This window comes from Nomia melanderi, chromosome 1, assembly GCF_051020985.1.
Source record: "Nomia melanderi isolate GNS246 chromosome 1, iyNomMela1, whole genome shotgun sequence".
Lineage (NCBI taxonomy): Eukaryota > Metazoa > Arthropoda > Insecta > Hymenoptera > Halictidae > Nomia > Nomia melanderi.
The window spans coordinates 38,531,542-38,553,384 of NC_134999.1; the positions used below are offsets into that span (position 1 = coordinate 38,531,542).

The window sequence follows — 21,843 nt, forward strand, 5'->3', positions numbered from 1 at the left end:
ATTTTCCATGGGATCGCGGGGACGGTTAAGTCACACAGAGACGCCGATCTCTGTGGAGAATGATCGATACACGGCCGCCGGGTCCCCGCGGTACGGAGTCAGCGCGCGGGCAATGTTTACGCTGACACGATACCGCACGGCAGACGTGTATTTGCGTCACCGCCGGGGGGAATAGACGATATAACGTATATAGACGTTAGCCAGAGCATCGCTAATTCGCGTCGACGTAGAAACGAGCCGGGGCTTTGCGACGCGATCGTCACGCTACGCCGATCATCAAACCCGGAGCGCAGCGCGTTTCATCGGCCGGCTAGACCATCTTTATGGGGCCGCGATAAGGGAAGAACGCTAGATTCGACGCTAAACTCGCCATTATCGGGTCAGATAATGTCCGCGGACGATACGCCGCGCCGCACGACCTCTCTTCCGCCGTAGAGGAATATCCCGTCGATCGGCTTACGTGACCCGAATCGACTAATTACGCGGATTCATAAATGCGCGTTCATTATCAGATTTCGATATTCTTTAAATTGATCTACGTTATGCGCCGGTGTAATATGGTACGTAGAACATTTTTGAAATAGTATTTAACGACTTGTGTGTAGATCGGTTAAACTATTTTGCTACGGTTTTAAGAATTACCTAGATTTAACGTGGATTATTCAAGATTCGAGGTGCAAGGTTTTAAAATATTTGCCTTGTCCCAGTTGCTCGTGAATAAAGAAGTAATTCTTGTGATTCTAATAATCGGAAAATATTACACAGTTCCAATTTGTTCGCGGAGATGGACGAACGAGCTCGAGTTCCCGTTTAATTTGATCTATCAATAATTCCCCGTCGCCATGTTTGTTTAATAAACGATTCCTCCGTTTTACCGTGTCATAATATGTGTACCCACGCGAAATACGTATATTAACGATACGTCGAACGAATTTCATTAGCAAACTTATTAATTGTACCCGTATAATTGTTATCATCATTGGAATAATTGATTTCATTACATTATGTTCGTTCATTTTCTTCCTCGCCGTATGCCATTCCGTTTCGAAGAGTTCATTTCAAACCGAACCGACGCATCTAACGAGCATCGTTTCGATTCCAACCCGTTCTACGCGGATTTTGTATTTAAAATCGTACAGCTATAATAATCCAAAATTAATAACTAGACGATGATTCCGCTAACTCCGCTTCCGGTTGAAATAATGGTGCTCAGAAACGATAGGGGGAAACGTAATTTGAAAAACGTGACCGGCACGCGTTCCGATTCTACCCGCCGCTTCATTTTCGCGTTGTTACGGTTCTCCGGTGAACGTTTCGGGAAGTCGGATATTGAATTTCTGCACGGGAATTCCATCGCGACAATTATCGCTCGTCCGTTCCTATCGGAATCGTTCGAGCAACGCTCCACTGTTTTTTCTGGGGAAATAAAGAAGAACGGACGCACGAACGTTTCTCGTTAGATCGGGCTCGAGTGGTGACGTGGAATCGACAGTTGAACGATACACGCTGTAAAAGTCGCTTCCGATTCGGGGGCAGCGCTACTCGCGCGAATCCGACCGAGCGCCCACCCCTCGCGCACCCTCTGCCCTCCTCGTTTACCATTTTTGCCCGCGGTCGTGGCAAAGTTTTCCGCCATGCCGCGACGCGACGAGACGCCATGTGCTCGGGATATTATTATTAGTTTAGTTTACCCTTCTTGCAAGGAACAACACAACGATGACGAGAACGGCAACAACAACAACAAAATAACTCGACGGGAAAAGAGCGTAAAATATATTTTCCGCCTTCGTACGGTTTTTACTTAACGCTTCCAGCCAGTACGCGGGAAGTCCCTTTTTCCAGCGGTCTGTTTCCTTGATTTACTTTTGCCCGTGTTCGCGCGGCCGGCCGGCCGGCCGACGAGAACAGGAGGAAAAAAATTGTATACGTTCAAACATAACGAGCCCGACGCAAGGAAGTTTTTTAATATCCGTCAACGTTCCGCCGTCGCGTCGCGCCGCGTCGCGACGCACTAATAACATCCCGTTTGAAAGTGATATCGGAACGCCGAAGCCGTTATTGAAAGGATTACTCACCACCGACAGTCCCTTTTCGATCAGCAGACAAAGGCTCACGGGCACTGTGGAATCTGGAACAGAAAAAAAGTCCGAAACAAATAATTCGATGATGCTGCACCGTACGGTTGTGTCGAATTTTCAACGATACGCACTCGCCATTGTGTCCCTGCACAACTGCGACGTGCGTTCTTTTTTTCCTTTTTTCGAAATGTCGAGGTTGTACAGGGTCAGTCACCTGGACCTAACCTGAACCTCGAACACGGATACCTAGGATTTAACCTAGGTCTACGCCGCGTTTATCTAGATTTCAATCTGTACACAGTCAGAATATAGCCAACTTCATCAGGATGTAACCTGAACCCGATATGTATCTAATCTAGACTTAATTAGGATCTAGTTTAGATAACGCTCGAGTTCAATTTAGATCCGACTTTGATCTAATTTGGGTCCAGTTGAAATTCGAATACAGTCAAAACTTAATTCGGACCTAACTCGAAGATGATCCTGATCCTATCTGAATCCAACTTAGATCTAATTCAGATGTAATCCAAACTTAATTTAGATCAAACTCTGATCTGTGTCGGACCTGGATCCATCTTTATGCCGGTTTTTCCATGTGCCTGGCAGGAAGGAAGTGACAAGACTCGAGCACACGTCCTTACACAACAGGGGCAATCGAAAAGGAAGGCAAAGGGAACGAAACGGCGAGAGCCGTGCTCTAGCGAGAGCTGCACGGCGAGGATAAACGCTGCCAGTGATCGAGAGCCCCGGCCGAATGGTCGAGAGGGATAACAGAGAAGAAAAAAGAGGGAAGAGGGAAAAACCGATATCGTGGTACCGGCGACGAAAGCAACTCGCCGATAAATCAGCCAAAATAGCGCTCGCTACAAAACGGAAGTTTGATTGGACCTCGTGTACCTGCGAGTTAACGCGGGGCGAACCGGTTTCGTGGAAACGATAACGGCCCTCGCCGCGTCTTCGACGATTTAGGGGAAAAAATAAAATGATGTATCCCGTTTACGCTGCACCGCTCGAATTTTACGATCGCCGCGAGTTCGCGAAACGAGCCGGCGAAATTGATGCGTGCAGCCCTTTAATTTAATGGTCCGTACATTCTATGAATTACTAATTCATAAGACATCATTGGAAATAAAAATCAAGCTCAATTGAATCAAATGAAACAATAAATTCGCTAATTTATAGCATGACCGTCCGTGAAAATAATTCTTATTAACGAATAATACGAGGTGCAGTTGTCATGAATTTCATTTCTCTTTTCGAAGTTCATCGCGCACGGGGACACTGCATTATTAACATTAATGTATTGCACGCCCATCAACTTTATTTAAATTCCGCGTACTTCATAGTAATTAATGGATATTTAATATGTTGTAATATTTATGAGGCGTCGTTACGGCGCTCCGTTTCAATGGAATACATTATACGACCAGCGCACAATGCGCAAGAAATTTCAAATAACCGTTCGCGATAGCAGTGCGAGGTGAATGATTAAAATAGGCGCGGAAAAGCTTCCCAAGAAGTTTCCGCGAGATACGCGGCCATCGGGACTGTCTGGCCACGGATGAGCCGCGACTACTGATGCCGGCAGCGGTGGGTATTATATCAGTAGATACGGATCCCCTTTGGTCAGACGGACGTCACCGCGGAATATTAAATACGCGCCGCCGGATGAACGAAATTTCATTTATACTTATCTCTCCTCCGATAAGAACACGAAAAATCCAATCTGCCTGAAAAGCGGTACCATTTCAATTACAAGCGAAACCTCGCCAAACTTCACCGTGTAAAATTCTTCCGCGGCATTCCTACAGAAATATATATCCCTTACGAAATTTTGTTTACCGAAACGACGTGCTGCATACCTTTTTTTATCGATTCCCGATAGCCAATTGTAGAATAAAAATCGTACAAGCAACATTTCTTGTATTCCGTGAAATACGGCGGCGTTCCATTTCGAAAACCGAAATCGCCCCGCGAACCGATGGCTCAAATGTGGCTAAAAAATTCATTGAAAGTTCCAACGTAGAAATACGTCGGGCGACGGGGTTCGGTTGGGTTCGGCTAAAAAGCGATCAAGGAATTTTACGTTTCTCGGCGGGTGGCATTAGAAGTTCGTATCATATATAATGAAAGAAATATGCATTACCTGGTCGGGAGGTAAGAGAGTCGCGTATCGAGCAAATGTTCCGAGTAATCGATCAACGTGCTCGACATTTTTCAGAAATAGGAATACCCCGGAGAGAAATGAAGTTAGCCGACGTTCGGCGACGGGCCGGGACCAGTGTCCCGGTGCCATGCAGAAATGAATCGGAACCGAGACGTCTATAAACAGAGATTTTATTCCGCGTTCCTCCTTTTTATCATTCTTTAAACAGTTTTCGGGATCCACGGGGCTAAGACACTTCGGCAGATTACACGGGGGCCAGACGCAGAGGAACGTCCACTGCGATAGCGCAGGTATAGACGTACGATTTCATTTCGAGCGGTCCGTCCTCCCGCCCCTTCCTATCCGCGTATTCACCGAAGTATCGTTCGCTCTCAGATAAAATATGGCGAAACTTAAATAAGTTTAAGAGATGCAACCGCGCGATAGGCAAACTCGCGAAATTGGGGACCGCGAGATCTCCGTGGAAACGGGTCACCGACCCGGGAGGCAGGGCAAAGTTCAAAAATAAAGGCGCTCGTTACGCTGCCGGTATTAACGTCGCTTATGTCGTAAGATCTACTACCGAGTTGATCGGTGGATATAAAACATTCGGTGCATCCCTCGATCTTCTTATTAGATATACGATTGTCTGGAATTATGATACACTTAAGCATTTCGATAGTGACTTTGTAACTTTGTAAGTTTCATTGGTAATTTCGTACCGCATGAATTTTTATGTTTCATATATTGTTACAGCCTCATCTTTTCGCTCCTCTTTACACCGCTGTCACAATAAAACCGCATTACTCGAGTCTCGGGGAGAAATGCAAATATTTTTAATTGCAGGCGAGTGTGTTCATTAACGCGATTCTTCCCTTTTTCCTATTACAAAACTGGACGTTACGCGAAGATGGATTCGGATTCTCGAGACTACCGGCGCGAGGAATGTCAGACATTGAACGGGAAAGTTTTCCAAAAAAAAGGGAGGGGCGTGACGTCGCACCTCGAATTAACTTCGGCCAATTTTCCCGGTGGGAGCATTCTTCGCGGTGTAATTCCCGCGTCGCCAGAAAATGTAAAGTAGGCAATTAAGCGCGAATTAGCAACAATTAGAAGCCTTTCAGCGAACAGCCGGGGAACCCGAAAACTTTCCTCCCGTTTTATAACCGGGCCAACGTCAGCGTAATATCATCCGCGATCGAATTCACGCTAGAACTAGCAGGAAACGTCAAAGAAGTGACGTTTGAAAATTGAAAGAGCACACAGCCGGAGCGGGGAGCAACGCGAGAAGGTGCCGTGCGCCGGTCGGGCGGCCGGAGGGACAGGGGGACGAGTAATATTCCGGTTAAACTTCCGTCAACTTCCGATTAGTCATCTGCATAGTGATCGAAATAGTTCTCCGCCGATAAACTTATTCGTTTTATTTCGCCGCGGTCGACGGGTCGAACGGAACCGCCGCTCCATATTATCCGCGAAATATTCGATGCCGGAAAAAAGAAATCCTCGATTCTTCTATAATTACACTCTCCAGAAAGGTCCGTTAATTGGAATATCTTCAATGGATCCGTATCCGTGGCATATTATTAACGAAGTAACACGATATTCCGAACGTTAAACATCGCTTCAGCGAATTATCGAGGTTCACAATATAACGTGTAAAACTTCACGATATTACCGCTGTCGAAATTATAGATATAATCTTGCTAATAGAATATGATCATCGCTTCTGTACTAATGGCTTGCATTATCAATTCACAACTGATACGTTAATTTGCTAATATGTCATGATCCCGTTATATAGTCATAATATGCTTTTACAATAGTGTCGCTCGTCTACGTTGCCTGGGAAATCCGAATTGGCTGTGAAACGGAAACTCCTGTGCGCCGACTGGCCAAAAACGATGGGCTGGCCCAGCAACGAGCTAGATTCGCCCGTCGAATAGGCCACAATACGTATTCTTCCGCTGTCGACACACTGCTCCCGCAACGTGATTCGACGTCACCGGCCGAGCAAGGCTCCATTGGCCGCAGACGAATTTTTCGGCGTCGATGCGTAACCAGACTGTTCAGCTAACAAGAAATTCGGCCGAGGTTCATTCACCGTTCGCGAATCGAACGCCGCGCCGGGGAAAAGGCGCGGAAAGGTCCGCGATTGTTTCATCGTGTACCACGCGCGTTCACTCCGACTAATTACCGGGCCCTTTGAATCCGAACGCGTTTTCACCGGTCTCGTCTCTCCTTTTTGTTCATTTTCGAGCGTTTTTCCGGGCCGCGTCGAGCGCGATTCGAACTGCCGCGCTTTCATCGCGCTGAATTACACGCACGTGCGCCCTCCCCGCACGGCGAAAGACAAATAGACTTGATCGACGAGGCAAACGCGTTGCGATTAACGGAGCGCAGGGAAAAAACCCTGTCATTACACTGTCATCGATTCACTCTGTAAATAACGCGACCCTTTTCGCTGTAAACGGCTCGAGCCTTGTAGTTTTTCTAGACTTTTTTCAGAAGGGGCGATTCAACTTACAAATATCTCTGTCATAGTCTCGACTGTAATGGAACGAAGTTACTGGAAAACGATGAAGAAATAATATACTCGTAGTCGTGCATCGTTACGGTCTTCGATTCAGTGGAAGCAACATCGAATCATTGATAGAAATCCACGAGCAACCGTCTGATTCTTCAACGGTTCGAGAATCACTGAGCCATTCGTGTCAGACACTGGATATAGGTATAAATAACACTCTATCGGACAGCCTCGATTAAAAGCCAGTTACCTTCAGCAGCCGGTCCCGTCCAAATTCATTCACCGTGACCAATTAATCGACCACTTCCTCTCCGGTTAAACGTCAGATCTGTCCCGAAGATTTCGCAGTCGTACCCCAGGGATGTATCGATAACTCGACCGAGCGTATTGGTCGGCCGGATGGCATTGACGTATCGCTATTTCAATCCGCGGGGCTTAATGAAAACGAATGATTGCTCATATTTCAGGCCGCGTCTCTGAATCCCCCGCGTTCCGCCGGTCGCGACCCCTCTCGACCCGAGCGGCGCCCCTCTTCGCGAGCTCCCTCGAACGCTGCGAGCACGGCGGAGGAGACCGTGGAAAGAAAGAAGAAAATCCGACCGACCCCACGGTTCGCTAATAGATATTAATGGAACCCTTTCGCCCGTGGAAATACGCTCGTTTTTTCGCGCGAACGAAGAGGCATCTTCGCCCCGCGGAGTGAATAAAAGTGGAGAGCGCGGAAGAAGGAGGTGGAGCGCGGCGGGGTGACAAAGGGGTGCACGGTCCAAGGGAGAACGCGCCGCCCCGCGTTCGCCCCGCGTTCGCCCCGCGTTCGCCCCGCGTTCGCCCCGGCAAAATGAATTAAATGGAAAAAGTATCCTTTGATGAGCGCGCCATAGACGAACGGCTGGGCGAAAAAATCGAATAAAATAAATAAATGGAACGGCGAGTCCCTATAGGAAATCGACTGACGAGTGTTTCGGTGTATTTGCGTAACGGTCGCATCGCGTTCCGCAGCGTCGAGCCGCGGGCGGTCTGCTCTTCTTTGATCGCGCACGATTTTATTTTAACCCGCCCCCGGGAGGACCCTGGTTCCGCGGGGTTCACACGAGCCGGTCGAACACGTCTGCGGCTCCCGAGCCGATTAACCGCCGCGCCGCGCCGCGATGCGATGCGATGCGACGCGATGCGACGCGACGCGACGCGACGCGACACGGCGCGACGGTAACGCGAAATTGGTTAGGATATCGGCGAGCACCGTTTACGCCTGCAATTTGATAGTCCTCTTCCCCCGCGCGACAGTTTTGTTGTCGCGTTACCGTCCGCCGCGACGAAATCGAATTTTCGGAACGCGTCCTCCACGCCTGCCCGCGTACGCTCGCGGCTTTAAAAACGCCGCGGACACGCGAATCGCGCGCAGATGAATATGTTTTAATGAGTAATCGCGTTTGTCGACAAACACCCGGAATTTGCATGCGAACGAAATAAAATTATTCGGTGGGACCGCTGATCCGACTGCGCGCGATTATTTACGCGCGACATGAAACGAGTACTTAATTACCGGGACCCGGCGGATACGCTAAATATTTAGCGGGACGTGACGCTGATGGTGTTGGGTCTTGATGGAAAAATAAGATTGAAGTTTCTTCTCTTTTTCGAGAGACAACGACGCGAGAAAGAAGTGTAAAGTGGTTTGCCCGCGAATTGCTATTGCATTCGCATTTCGCGCCGGACGGTTAGCTTAACGGACTCGTTATTAACGTACTCGTTGAGTTTTTATTCGATGATGTATACGCGGCGCGACGTGTTTTCCGTCTGAACGAATCGCACGAACGTTATAATGGCTTTGGACGCTTAAGTTCACTCGAAACGTTGTAGTTTTTACGTGAACGAAATAACGAGAGAGGAATTACTTATTAATGTATGCAGATTTGTGCACTACAAGAGGGAAACACGCGGTAAAGGGGGATGGGAGGCGCGGAGTATTTATGGAATATCCTATTCAACTCTAAAGTTTTCACTGTCACGACCGCGCACGCGTATTTCCTTTAATAATCTTTATACGTCGTGTTTACGCAGACAGTAACCAGTGTTTTCCTCGTAAACCGTAAGTGCATAGGGGAAAATGGAACGGGGAGAAATTTCACCGTTTTTTGTAGCGAGCGAAATAGGGTGCATCAACTTTTTATATTTGCAATATTCTTCGAATCACCAAAATACCTTTACTTTTTAATGGAACACTCGTGCATTCGCGACCTTTTACCCCGCTAACGTCCATAATAAACTCTCATCGTCGCGTCAATCACGGCAAAAGGAACTTCCGACCGTTGCCGAGACTGATCGTTCACGAAAAAATCACTAAGCATCGATAACGCGAAATCCCCACCGATCCCGAGTTGTCGAAAAATTCGAACGTTTCAGCCGGCCGTCGAAGGTGCGAAAGAACGCTCGGAACTACCACGGTTACCGCCGAAACGGCCGTTCGAGGTTCCCAGGCGCTTTACCGCGTCGTCGGCGTTCACAGCCGCAAATCTTCTAACGAGTCACGTCGGTTTGCTCTCCAACGAGCCGAGCGTCATATTAACGAGATCAAATTTTTCAGGGAATTCATCGGTAAGAGGACGTCGCGTCGCGGCGTGGACGAGTGAAATTTCTCTGCCGCGCGAAAGACAGAGACGAGATGAGCAGTGGTATCCCGTGCCTCGAGGGTAATCGACCTGCACTCTTGAGCACCTCTCGGATCTCAGCCGCTAATTAAGACTTTTACTTTTTCCTTGGTAAGTCTCTTCTATCTCCTCGAGTGTCTCGAGCCGTGGAACGCCTCGCGACGGGGGTCGGGGGACGACGACAACCACGCGGGAACCGTCGGTTACGGACGCGAGGCTCTCCCCGTCTCTCTTCCCCTGGCCACCCTTTTCCCTCCCCTTTCCGTTTTTCCCGGAAAAAACAGTCGACCGAGATCGCGGCCGAGCACACAGCTGTCGAGAACGAGGGCAAAGAAGAAAATCTCCGAGGGATAAGATCAAATCCGAGGAGGTGAATTTTAATTATATTCAGACATCGGGTTGGCAACATTCCTTCGCATCTTGAATAAAAGTTTAATGAAAAAAAAGCTGGTCTCCTTGCGGCGAAGCAACAGAATCTCGCGGCGCGCATCGCGCCGAGATAGCCCTCTGACTTTCCGGCGAGCTTTCAACCCCGCGAATTTCGTGATCCGTAAGGCGGCTCTTGATCCTGGATTTATCCGTTGAATTTTCTGTTTGCAATTACGAGTACGTCGCGAGCTTTCGCCGCTCATAGCTTGATACTGCTTTATAAGGCGAGGAGTTAATAAAGGGTACGATTAAGTTTTTGTAGTTTTCTTTCGCCCGTTGGTGAAGCAGACAAATGCTGTTATTAATCCGACGAATCTACTTTCGACAATAGAAACATTAAACCAGCACGGTTCTACGAGCAGTTTCACCTGTTCGTAACAACGAACTCGAAATTAAGGGGATCTGGAAAGATAAATCTGTAAGTGCCAGGAAATTTTCATAAAAAATAATCTACGGCTGCGAAAATGACTCTTTGTCTCGGGGGCCAGATTCGTTTCAGCGATTTGGCGATTGGTAAATTACAATTTTCGACGATATCGTTAATAACGTCGCGCGCGTTTGAATAATTACAACTCACGGGAATATATGAATTATTTCGCAGTCAAATTGGCAGCCATTTCAATTCGGAGCCCGGACGGAATTTATCGGCGCTGCGAATTTACAAGGGTAGCGAATTTTCAAATTCTCTTTCCAATCGTCGAATGATTTTCGGGAGCGTGGTCGGCGCCGATCGATCCGCCGGATTCAAGCGTCTCCGTGGATGGGATCGTCGCCATCAGGAGCCGATATCGGAGCACGGAGATACTAAATTGCGCTGTATAAATCTCTCCGGCGCGGTCCGCGAGAACCGGGGAGCCACGGGAAACCAGAGGGTTAAAGTCGCGTGAGCCCGCGCGAGCCTTTCGTTCGAATGGAGTCAGCTCAGTTCAGGATCAACGATATATGAAGAAGAATAGAGTGGGAAAAGGGTCGGGGGACTGAAGAAAACGAAATACTCAGGCGAGAGGGTAGAGAATGGAGTCGTCCGAGTATAAAGCCGCTCATGAATGTATTTCGACAGCTGCGGGGACGGGAACCGAGAATATTTCCCGCGTAATCTCAATAATCCGATAGAGCACTTCGCGCATTTTCCACCGTACATCTTCCGAAATTAACGAGATAACTATTGACTCGAATCAGAGCAGATTAACGGAAATAATATCTGGAAGTTACTGTTCGTTCGGAACGCATCGCCGTAATATCAAGCGAGCAATCGTTTTACAATTCAAATTTAAATTCAACATGCAATTAACCCCTTGCCGTACTATTTACTTTCGCCATTAAGCTCATGTACCACTGTCGACAATTTCGAAGAAATGCAACAAAATTGTCCATTCTACTTCAAGTGGAAATTATATTTGAAGATAATACAATGATAATAGCAAAATATCGCGAGTCTTACTCGTCACTGTACGGCAAGGGGTTGATACGTGTACTGTAGAATGCGAATGATTGGTAATAGAATTAGTTACTCGAGGTTAATCGCAAAGGAAATCGTACGGCCAGGGGTTGATAACTCGACAACGTCTAATCAAATAGAAATGACAAATCCTCGTCTGGCGGTATCTCGAGCCGCGGAGTACTGTAAGTACTCGACTGAACTCGAGACGCGAGGAGAGCGAGGGTAACGGCTCCCCCCTCCCCTCGTTCTTTCGTTTTTCCCATTGCGGCTGACGGCGTCACCGTCAACCCGAAGAGCTTCACAAGTACCCGTAAACCGCGGTACCTGGCGAGTGCTAATTACGAATAATTATGAGTACTAATTAAGGCTTCCCTTTGGAGCGCGGCTACAAGCAAAGACGCACGTGTAATACAGACCGCCGCTTTGCCGGGCGCTATTAAACGCATGCTAACACCATAGAAACGATCGGGCTTTGAAGACACGCAACGCAACCCGCAGACACGAAACTTTCGATGGGCTCTCGTGCGGCAGGAACTAACGGGCCGGGCTTCTCCTTTGCGCGGAATTATGGAAATTGAGCGCAATGTAATCATTACTTTACACGCGGCCCCTTCTGGGCCGCTTTCAATTTGTGCCGGCAGTTTTTCGCGCAAGATGCTCCTGCGCGGCGATCCGTCGGGTCACTTAATCCCCAACGGAGCCCGACTAACTCTGACTGATGCCACTTCCGCTCTGAACTCACTCATCTCTCGGCTTTCCACAAAAGAAAAATTGTTTCCGGGAGAACCGTTCCTGTTAGACACAAGGAACCGCATTCGTTTCAGAGACAACCCGTGCACGCCGGAAAATATATCGCGTTCAACGGAATTGAATAAATCTGAAACGTTGCAGCTGGATTTCTGCTGTGCTAAAAATATTCTCGTTCGAGGGGGATCGGTTTAACCGGAGTTCTCATCGATCGGTCGGTTACAGATTAAAAAGTCCGTTGTTTCGCGATGCAAATCCAACGGGGGAACGTTCGATAATTACTTTCTTTTTAAAAGCAACGCGCGTCGGGAGTTTTCAATAACGTCGATTTTCCGAAACGAACGGTTCGATGGAACCGGACGCGAGTTAGTTTTTATAAGAATCGACCGGTATAATCCTCTGATGTCCTCTATAACGCCGGAAACAGAGGCATAGCTCGCGTTCAGCGCAATCGGATCGCCGACCATCCGACCCAAAATTAACAAGTGTTCCCGATAAGCGTGGCATTTAGCCGGACGCATCGCGCACGATAGGCATTAAACCGGTTGCGCAGATGGTGGACGCGTGAAAGGCTCCTCGCTGGCGCAATCTCCCATTTAATTCGATTATTATAGCCCGCCTCACGCATAGGCGGTGGATTAAGTAATTCATACGTGGATTCGCGGTGGCTTTCTACCTCCGACCATTCTCATAACTGTGCGTATATTCTCTAGCCATGTGAAAACTTGATGGGCGGTCCACAGTGATTAATACACCGTTGTTCAAAGAAGAATTCGGATACTTTTACGTCGAACGAGATTCGATGTTCCTCGTTATATCGCTATTAATAAACATGCTCGTTTGAACCTGAACGCTATGCAAAATTAAAGCGTAGATTCTCCGATGTGTAATATGCCTGAGTATAATCGAAAGAATCGAGTTAGAGTATAGATTCGAAAAATCCCCACACCGATATTTTTCAACAGCTAGCACGCGTGAAATACGCTGACCGGCGAGCGTCGAGGCCCATTCATCGCCACGCGGGAAGGTAAAATCAGCAGCAGAAACGGCGAGTTCGGTCAGCCAATATTGGCCTTGCGGTTTTTTCGCTGTCCCTTTTCATCAAGGCTTCATTATGACCTTTTGTTCCGACCACTTCGCGCGAGGCTCGAAAAATTTTAATATCCGCATCAATTACGAGAACCGTCGGGAAAGTTGGCATCACCGGTCGACCGCGGGATAATGCCAGATACCCGACCGTTTTTTCCATTTTTTTCTTTGTTCCTTTCTCCGCGCCCCCTCGCCCCTTTCGCTCTCTGGAGAGCACATCCTCACGAGTTGCGATTAATTCGCGATTCGATTGAAAACAATCCGTCGGTTCGAGGAGTTGGTGAAAAAGGGTTGAAATTCCCGTTGAATGGCCGTAACTTTCGGCCGGTAATAGAGCTTTCGCGGTTCCGGCGGCGGATTTCACCCCCCAGAAAGGCGAAAATAAATTTCAATGACCCGTATTCCGTGCCACGGCATCGGCGGCATTAATTCTCCCCCTGTTACCGTAAAAATCTGCTCGAAGTGGCCCGATATCGGTGATAATTACTTGGATTTCTCGGTCGCGCGCGCGCGCAGCGAACGCTCGACAACGCCGCGCGAAATGTAGGTTACCCGTGCAGCCGCCGAATAGGTTCGAACACTGTCGGGAATTATTGATTTGGAACGTCAATTTGTCTTTTGTTCGCTAACCGTGTCCTCCGGTTTAAAATAAACAAAGCCGATTTATCTTCTGTTCTCCCGTGGAACATTATCGGCACCGAGGGAATCATTCTTTCCTGATTATCGTGACATTTGAAATTATCTAGAACCGCGACGCGATGAATACGTAAAGTTTGTAACTTAATCATTAATTCCGACGTCGACTGGTAAGAACGATGAACTTTCCAGGGGGTTCATTATACGCGGCAAAGTCGTACGGCGGTTGTTCAGTTGACGCGAAGCTAAGGTTAATGCAGATTGAATGTTTCATGACTGACACCACTCGGCGGAGGTGTCATAGAACTTTATAAGCAGGCAGCTTGTTGCACCCTTTCACATTTGCTCTTGACTCGTTACGTCACTGCAAAACCCTCGGCATTGAGTTACAGTTTACTTTAAGTTCCGCGGAACTTGCCGCGCCGAAACTTCCGCGAAACCGCAAAACGGACGCTCCGGTATAGATGCCCGAGGAGTGGCATTTCCTACGGGTGAAATGCGACGGTGAAAGTCTGTTTGTTTCCCTTTGGCTTTTTCGCCGGGGAAGTTTCGCAGTCTCGCTCGCTGGAATGCGAAGGTCCGAACAATACGGCGCACAGCCGGAGACAGTACTGTCTCGTTTCCTGATCTTGCACGAAACACGAATATTCCCTCCGCATTAAAGGTATCTTTATGAAGGCATCCCCCAAGAAAACCGAATAAAGCATTCTCGGGTTAATGACAAGAAACGACGTTAATAAAGGAACCGTATCTGCTGTAACTTCAAAGTTACCTGCAGTTTATGAAGAATTTTTATTACCTTGAATGTAGAACAGGTGATAATGGAGCGATATTTTTCACTGTAAAATATTCCCCGGTAAATATTCCGAAAGAAACTTTAGGAACGGACCTGATTCCCCGGGGCGTAATGTTAAAAGATGCAATCAACGGCTATAGGTCATTGCAGAAAGCTAATTAATAATTCCTCGGGCGAGGCATAAAACAAAAATCCCGGCATTAAAATAAATATAAAAGCGCAGACGGCTTCGGCGGGCGGTAACGGCCGAAAATCACGGAACGAAACTCGAACAATGATGTCATAACGCGCCCCTAACTCGACGAGACTCTCGACATGAATTCGCGTGCCGCGGCGCGCGGCGTGCGCCGGAATTGCATTGAGCTGCGGTTGTAAAAAAGTACAATTAACGTTCCGCCCGGTCTTCGCGAAAAATGGATACCGGCCAGGCTATAAATCGGAGACGGCCGCTGTCATTACGTCAAATCAAGGATACATTTTTGCCGCATTAAATCGGGGCGAGCCCGACGTGCCGAACAGTAATATTGACAGTGAAATTCGTCTAATTCCACAGCTTCGACTCTAGTACTGAATTCTTCAAAGATCCAATTAAAGTATATAGGAATGTCTGTTCGAGAAAAGATCAAGAATCCACGTTTCCACGATTCTGTCACTCTAAAGCTGTCAGATGCATTGAAACAACCTATTTGAAGACTATTCTACAGTCATTGAATCTGTGATAACAGTTGTCCGAATCGTCAATTAAACTCGTCTATCTGAACAGCAGTGGCAGCTTCAAATCACAAGAATCGTATTTTTCTCTTTATCCAAAGAAATTCTAAATAAGTGAATCGAATTGCTAGGCAGCTGTTAAAGAAAAATCCGAAATATCTCCTGTCTAAGGCAAGAAAGTTGCGCGGTGAAAAATTGAAGCGAGTTCCGCGGTGGAGGCGTAACGCTCGCGCGAAATATGTCAAGCTAATCAAGGACGGGTTCGGAATAAATCACGCCGGGGGCCAGCCGTTAAACGGGCTGATTCGCGCTTCATGGCGTCCACGAAATAATTAATCCCCTAATCGCGGAACAGCGGGCCGCGGAGGCCGTGAGATTCTGCAGGAGGGCCGTTTAAAAAGCAATCTCGGCGGCCGTGCCGCGGCAGCCGCCATGAAAATTATTACGCGAGAGCCACGGCCACGAGGTGCGCGCTCGTGCTGGAGGGTGCATTCACTCCAACGAGCGGGGGCATAAAAAGATGGTGGGTTCAAAGAGCGGCGGGGTCAGGGGGGGAGCTGGCTGGAAGTTAAGGCCACGCGGTAAGGAAAGAAGGGCCGGCGAAGATTCTAAAATATGAGGGCTATTAACCGTACTTCCCTATGAGCATTACTTTACCTCATGTGTAAATAATGCAACTCTCACCCCCAGATGCAGCCGCATCTCGCGACCCCTGCCTGTGAGAGCCTGTACGTGCAATCTGCAAGCTCACGCGTGCATACACGGAAACGAGATATCGGCGCAGCTGTGGACCTAGAGTTTAACCCTTTGCGTCGGCCACCGGGTAATGGTGAATTTGAGCTTTGATATCGGAAATCGATAGCCGTAAGGAAGTAGGATAACCGGTGATAGTTTAACAGTGATACTTACTGCTATTGCTGAATGATTGTTAATTAATTATTCGTCGATAACGGTAAACGACGGAGATGTTCGAGGATATTATTCGGTATTCGTAGAATTTAAAGCGGCGTTGAACGATGTCGTCACGGTTAAAGTATCGAAACCAAGGAAACGAGGGCACGGGTTCTTCAAGAATGCGCCGAGAGCGAAAGTTGCCCGGGAGAAATTCATTTGGATGCCTAATCACGGCGATAATTAGCTACCAGTTTCGAGTATCGGGAAATTCGGGTGAAACTTGCCAGGGACGATTTTCCACTGGGTCACTCGCCGCTACTTGTTGTGTCAGGTTACGCGAGAGAGAGTTTCGTCGAGAGTCACCCCAACCCTTTTACTACCCCACCCGCTCTATTCAGCATTTACGGTGTGTTTGAAACCGTTGCACCCCTAATCGAGTGAGTCGCCCGACGGCAGCGAATTCCGCGCTCGATTGTTGTGCAAATTAATCACGATCTACGGACCACTAATAAATTATGGCCGGAAACTTTGCTGGTTCATTGGGCGCCGTTGCATCTCCGGCGACGGTTACTTTACATCGGATATTTCACGTTCGCGCGAGATCGTTATGAAAGTAATCGTGTTAGAATATTGTAGGAAAACGAAATAATAAACTTTCGAATGAACGACACATCCGAAATTTACTCGTAATCCTCCGCTTTCTAATAGCAACAGTCAAATTACCGAAACCCGAATATAGACGAGCTTCTTATTTTAAAGACAAACACGTTCTACGTTTCATTAAACGCTTCGAATCATTTCTAAATTGAACGGTGCATAATTTAACTCATTAACAGCGGCATAATTGAAGTACCAAGCGGCGGATATTCCGAAAAGCCCGTGACACAGGCGAGGCGTGTCGTGATTCCAGATGAAACCGCAGATAACCGAATGTATCGCGCGGCAGTAAAAGGACAATGCTCGGCAGAGCAGTTCGCGTCTAGCCGATAGGATAGATAAATTTACGCCGAGCACAACTCAGCCGCGCTAAATTTCGAGCCTTTAAAGTCGAGCTTAAACGACGCTTTAGAGGGTTCCCGCTTAGTGATAAATTTGAATTCAGCCGGACGTACCGGGTCAGCCCGGGCCGGTTATCTACGGGTGGCGGTGTCTTTGAACTTTCACGTTACAATAGACGCGACCCACGTTAAATACGCCTTGGAGAATTATGGATATATCTTTGAAATTTAACGCGTCGGACCGTTGGGGCGGTTACTTCGTAGCGCGGACATCGCGCCGCTAATTACTTTTACATTTAAATTAGTAACTCTCCACCCTTGGCCCTCGCACACACGATACTAGTTTTTTGCGACACGTAATTTTTCCATTATGTTTTCCGCGTCGCGAACTCACGGCGAAATGCGACTGGTGCGATCAAGATAGAGGCAATATTGCGCGTTAATGCTCTCGTCGTCCAGATACGCGCGGCGTAACTGTTTAAACGAGGTTAAAGTTTTAATCCCCGATGTACGGCGCAAACTAAATTTCCACTGGACTTCGCGACACGCTTCCCGAACACTTTCTGCTCCGCTGAAATAAATATTCGATGATCGAACTGCGAATAACTGTGCATCACCGTCGAATCGTTCCAAAACTGATTAAAAGCAGACAAATTCTGACGCGGTACGATTAAATCGAGTTTCCGTTCCGAGACCATCGTTTTCGAACCGTACCGATGATACGGAAAATTGACGTTCAATCTATTCGCGGTTGCTCCGCGTCGATTTCTTGAAAAATAAATTTGCACAGACATCCGCGGCGCGGTTCTAAAAGAGAGGAATCGATGGAACGACTTACAGATGACGAGCAGGATCGACGGGTGCTCCTCGCCGCCCTCGTACTTGCCACTGAGGAAGAGGAACCATTGCCACGGGTCCACCCTTATCCCGTATCTGCGACAGAACGAAAGAAAAAAAAATGGGGCTTGTAAACACTTTGAAAGAGAAAGGACACTCCATCCGTTATTATCGCGGCGCTCTCCGCCTCCCCACATGACCTCGTACCCGAGGGCTTTATCGTCGCAGTGACGTTAAGCGAGTGGCTACACTGCGACACGGGTCGAAGAGCAAAGGCGTCGTTATTACCGTCTGTCTTCGACGCGATACTCTTCACCCGTGGCCCCGGAAAAAAGCACAAGAACGAAGAAGCAAAGGGGAGCCAAATAAAAAGTCACGGGCCCCTTTGATCCCTCTGTTCTGCACGGGCAAATAATAAACGTCGCCCTTATCCGTGCCCCTCTGACATGCAAAAGAGAGGACGGGAGACGGATTCTGTACGGGCATCGCCGTACAGTTATTTTGCGGATACATGAATAAACAATATCGCCGGTTCGGACGACGGCTCATGCATTCTTTTGAAGTCTCCTCGGCTGGTCCTCCGGCTACTAGAGTATGCGATTCTGACCCGCAGTCGAATATATCTTCAACCAGTTACTCGAGGACGAGGTGTTCCGTGCAATCTTTCTAGAAGCCGACACTTTCGGAATAATCGCTAGTGGATATTCTTCAATTACAGCTCTAACGAGATAATTAACTTCTCGCTGTTCCAGTCGACCGTTCTTCGAATAGAAACTATTCTGGAAACACTATTAATACCACTTCTGATAGTACAATTAAATAATATTTATATCCGAGCTCGATCTACGTTAGGATATTCAGACGAAGCGATAAAGTTTATTTCGCTGCGCCGACCGGAAGCAATTTTTCCCTTATGCGAATTTCACAGGCATATTACCCGATCCCATCGATACAAGTGTAAATCCCCGCAATAAAGCTCTACAGACGAGTCGAGGTGTACGATATTCTTCGAACGTCTCGCATCATAAGATAATTGCGATTCGCCGGCGGACCGCGGAAAATAAAGAAGCACGCTTCGGCGAACCAGTCTCTATCGCGTCGAGTTTTGATGGCGCTGGCGGATTTATCGCGTGCCATCGTATCAATGGAAGCCATCAGGTACGTTTGTTGCACACGAGCGGCGTCCGCCGAAGACAAACGAACTACATCGGCGGAAGGAGAAAAAAAAGAGCGCGAGGGGCCGCGTAACCGACACTAATGGCTTCGGGTCCAACGCGTCGACTAACGATGATAAACGAGGCTTATAGGTGAAGTAATTAAAGTATTTGAAGTGGGCGCGGCCAGACACGAGGAAGGATATTTATTGGGACGCAATCGTCGACTCGTTTCGTCCCTCTCCCCTTCTCTCTGCACGCGGTTCCCGCGTTTTTTTCTCCTTTTTTTTGCTCGCCGTCGGCACAAACGCAATCAGTCACGTTGACGCAGTCCGCGATAATTGAAGAGCATGCCGGAAAAATCAAACGTTTATAATTGATAGCTACTCCGGTGCGCGCGCGGTGGCGAGCCAAAAAGTGATTCGAAAGGGAACAGCAATCCCCTTGTATTACCGGCCGGTAAATCACGGAGCACGCCGCCGCCGGCTCCTATATATCTTTCGCGCAGTTCCGCCGATTGAATTGTTAAATACTTTGAAAATCGATTCGTCACGGACCGAGCCGAGCGGAGCGGACTGGAGCGGGGCCGAGGCTCGAGTTAATGCATGCTAATTCCCGTTCCGAAGGCGCGAACGGGGCTCGGCTCGGGATTTTAATCCGCGAGAAACCTCGTTATTACTTGAAAGAGAAATAACGCCCGGCCGATGAATTACTGAAGCCAGATTCCCGGCTGAAATTGCTCGAATTGTACAATAAGGACCGGATAACAATGGCGTTATATCTCGGCCGGGAGTTCGTAGAATTCCGACTGCTCCGCCGTGTCACGGAATGAAGTCAATCTTTGGAAAAGTAACTGCGCTCCGTGTGAACTTTCCATTGTGCCCGGTGTCAACGAGATACTGGATCTACCGTAGACGGTGTAATTCCGCGCGATAAAAGCGGTCGAAAGTACGGAAGAATATCTTTTGATAGGACGCTTCCACTTTACGAACCAACTTCGACAGTACTTCGACAGTTTGAGGGCGTGTCCGATCCTCACTTGCAATTTCTACTTGCCGGGAACTGTGAAACGAATGATGAAAAGATTTCATTCCGCGGCAACGTTTATTCGTCAAATCGGGTCGCCGTAAATAATCGGACGTTCTATAAAGATTTCACAGCCGAAAAAACGTTACACCGTTTCAACGCACTTATCGCGTGTATATAATCAATATCGCTGGCGCGCCCCGATAACAGGCCACTCTGCAGAATCGCTTCCAGACCGCGTCCTATCTCTGATTCTAAGTCGCGCGAACGGATCCAATCAAAAAGTTCGCGCGCGGTCTGATCCACTTTACACCTAGCGGCGCCGCGAGCTCAAGAATAGTCTGTAAACAAAACTTCCAATCGCCTGTTCCCGTATTTCTGCCGGCGGCGCGAGTGGCCCCTAAGGTTCGCCGGATCTATCAAAAAGCACAGCGACTCGTGGCTGGTTTATTCGAGATAAGCCGGATAGAGCGAGCCGAAACAGAGTCGGGATTCGAGGGCGGGACGCGGGTTTATCGTGGCCATCGAAACTCATCGGTCCAAGGCGCGGGTCGGGGAACGATATTAAATTTCTTTCCACCGCGGCGAGAATGACCGCTTTGATCCGGCCGCGGCCGTTAAATCCGCGCGCGCCCCCGCCCGTTCTTCGCCCGGCGAGAAGTTCGTTAATACAGCGTCACGATAAAATCCCCAATTCCGCGTCGACCCGGAAAGAAGAACGGAGATGGATAGAGGGTGGAGAGCTGGGGGAAACGGTGGCAACGGTGGCGGCGCGACCCCGCCATTCGAGAGGATCGCCGGCGGGACCGGAAGCCTCGAAAACTCCAGATTGAAAGAGTTACGACACCGATGCGGAAGGTTCCCGTGTAAAAACGTCGCCGCGAAAGGCCCCCGTTAAATATTAATAAATGACGACGATAACGTTTATCTCGTTCCAGCCAGACGCGGTCGAACGCGGTTCCGCCATTGTCGCGGCGATCGTTTCAAAGTGGCGCACGCCTCGGTGATTCGACGCGGTTTAAACGGCGAGCGAGCTATAAATGAGGTACCTCGCGCACGCCAGCACACGTCGCTCCCCTCGCCCGGTGCGAGCGTGAAACACGACGATTTTATTTTTTCTCAGTGTCGCGCGCCGGGAAGAAGACGGCCGTCACCGTGTAATAATCGAACGAGCTTTAAAAAGCTCAAAGCGGTAAGACCAGTGACCTGTAACCTCGCGGGCCGGACCGACGCGGCGCGACGCGACGCGACGCAGCATCATTAATACGATTTACAGTCGCCCACGTTCCGGGGGTGTAATCTGGTGACCCGAATTTTCTGGCCGCGCGGGGACGGGACGGCGCGATTATCTAATGGAATTTCAAGTTCATAGTGTAATTGCCGCGATCCGATTACATCCGGGACACAAAGGTTCGACGTGCGCAATCTGTCAGTCTAAATCACTTTCCGCGGTATCGTTAATCGGATCAAAGTGCTCGCGGAATGTGCACGCAACTCGCCGTAAACATCCGACAACGGTATCCTCAATTAGATTCAAAAGCATAGGCCGCGACGCGCGCGTAATGGAATCGACTGCGACCTGTTAATGGAAGCCGGCTCAGCGGTTTTTACGAAACTGATCCGGCACCGCTGCCCGCTTCAAATCCGATTTCGTTAGGGTGGCGAGATCGAGAGGGGCGTGTTGAGCGT

General features: G+C 48.6%; 1 protein-coding gene across 1 annotated transcript in view; it reads right to left on the bottom strand.

Annotated features, from left to right (window-relative positions):
- The window catches only part of mdy (diacylglycerol O-acyltransferase), a 113,378-nt gene that overhangs the window by 70,125 nt on the left and 21,410 nt on the right, over window positions 1-21,843 (bottom strand). The window contains exons 3-4 of the mRNA XM_031971844.2: window positions 17,976-18,070; window positions 2,076-2,128 (exon numbers count right to left, since the gene is read on the bottom strand). Of these exons, the coding sequence (XP_031827704.1) occupies window positions 2,076-2,128; window positions 17,976-18,070 (148 nt within the window). The remainder of the gene's footprint in view (window positions 1-2,075; window positions 2,129-17,975; window positions 18,071-21,843) is intronic.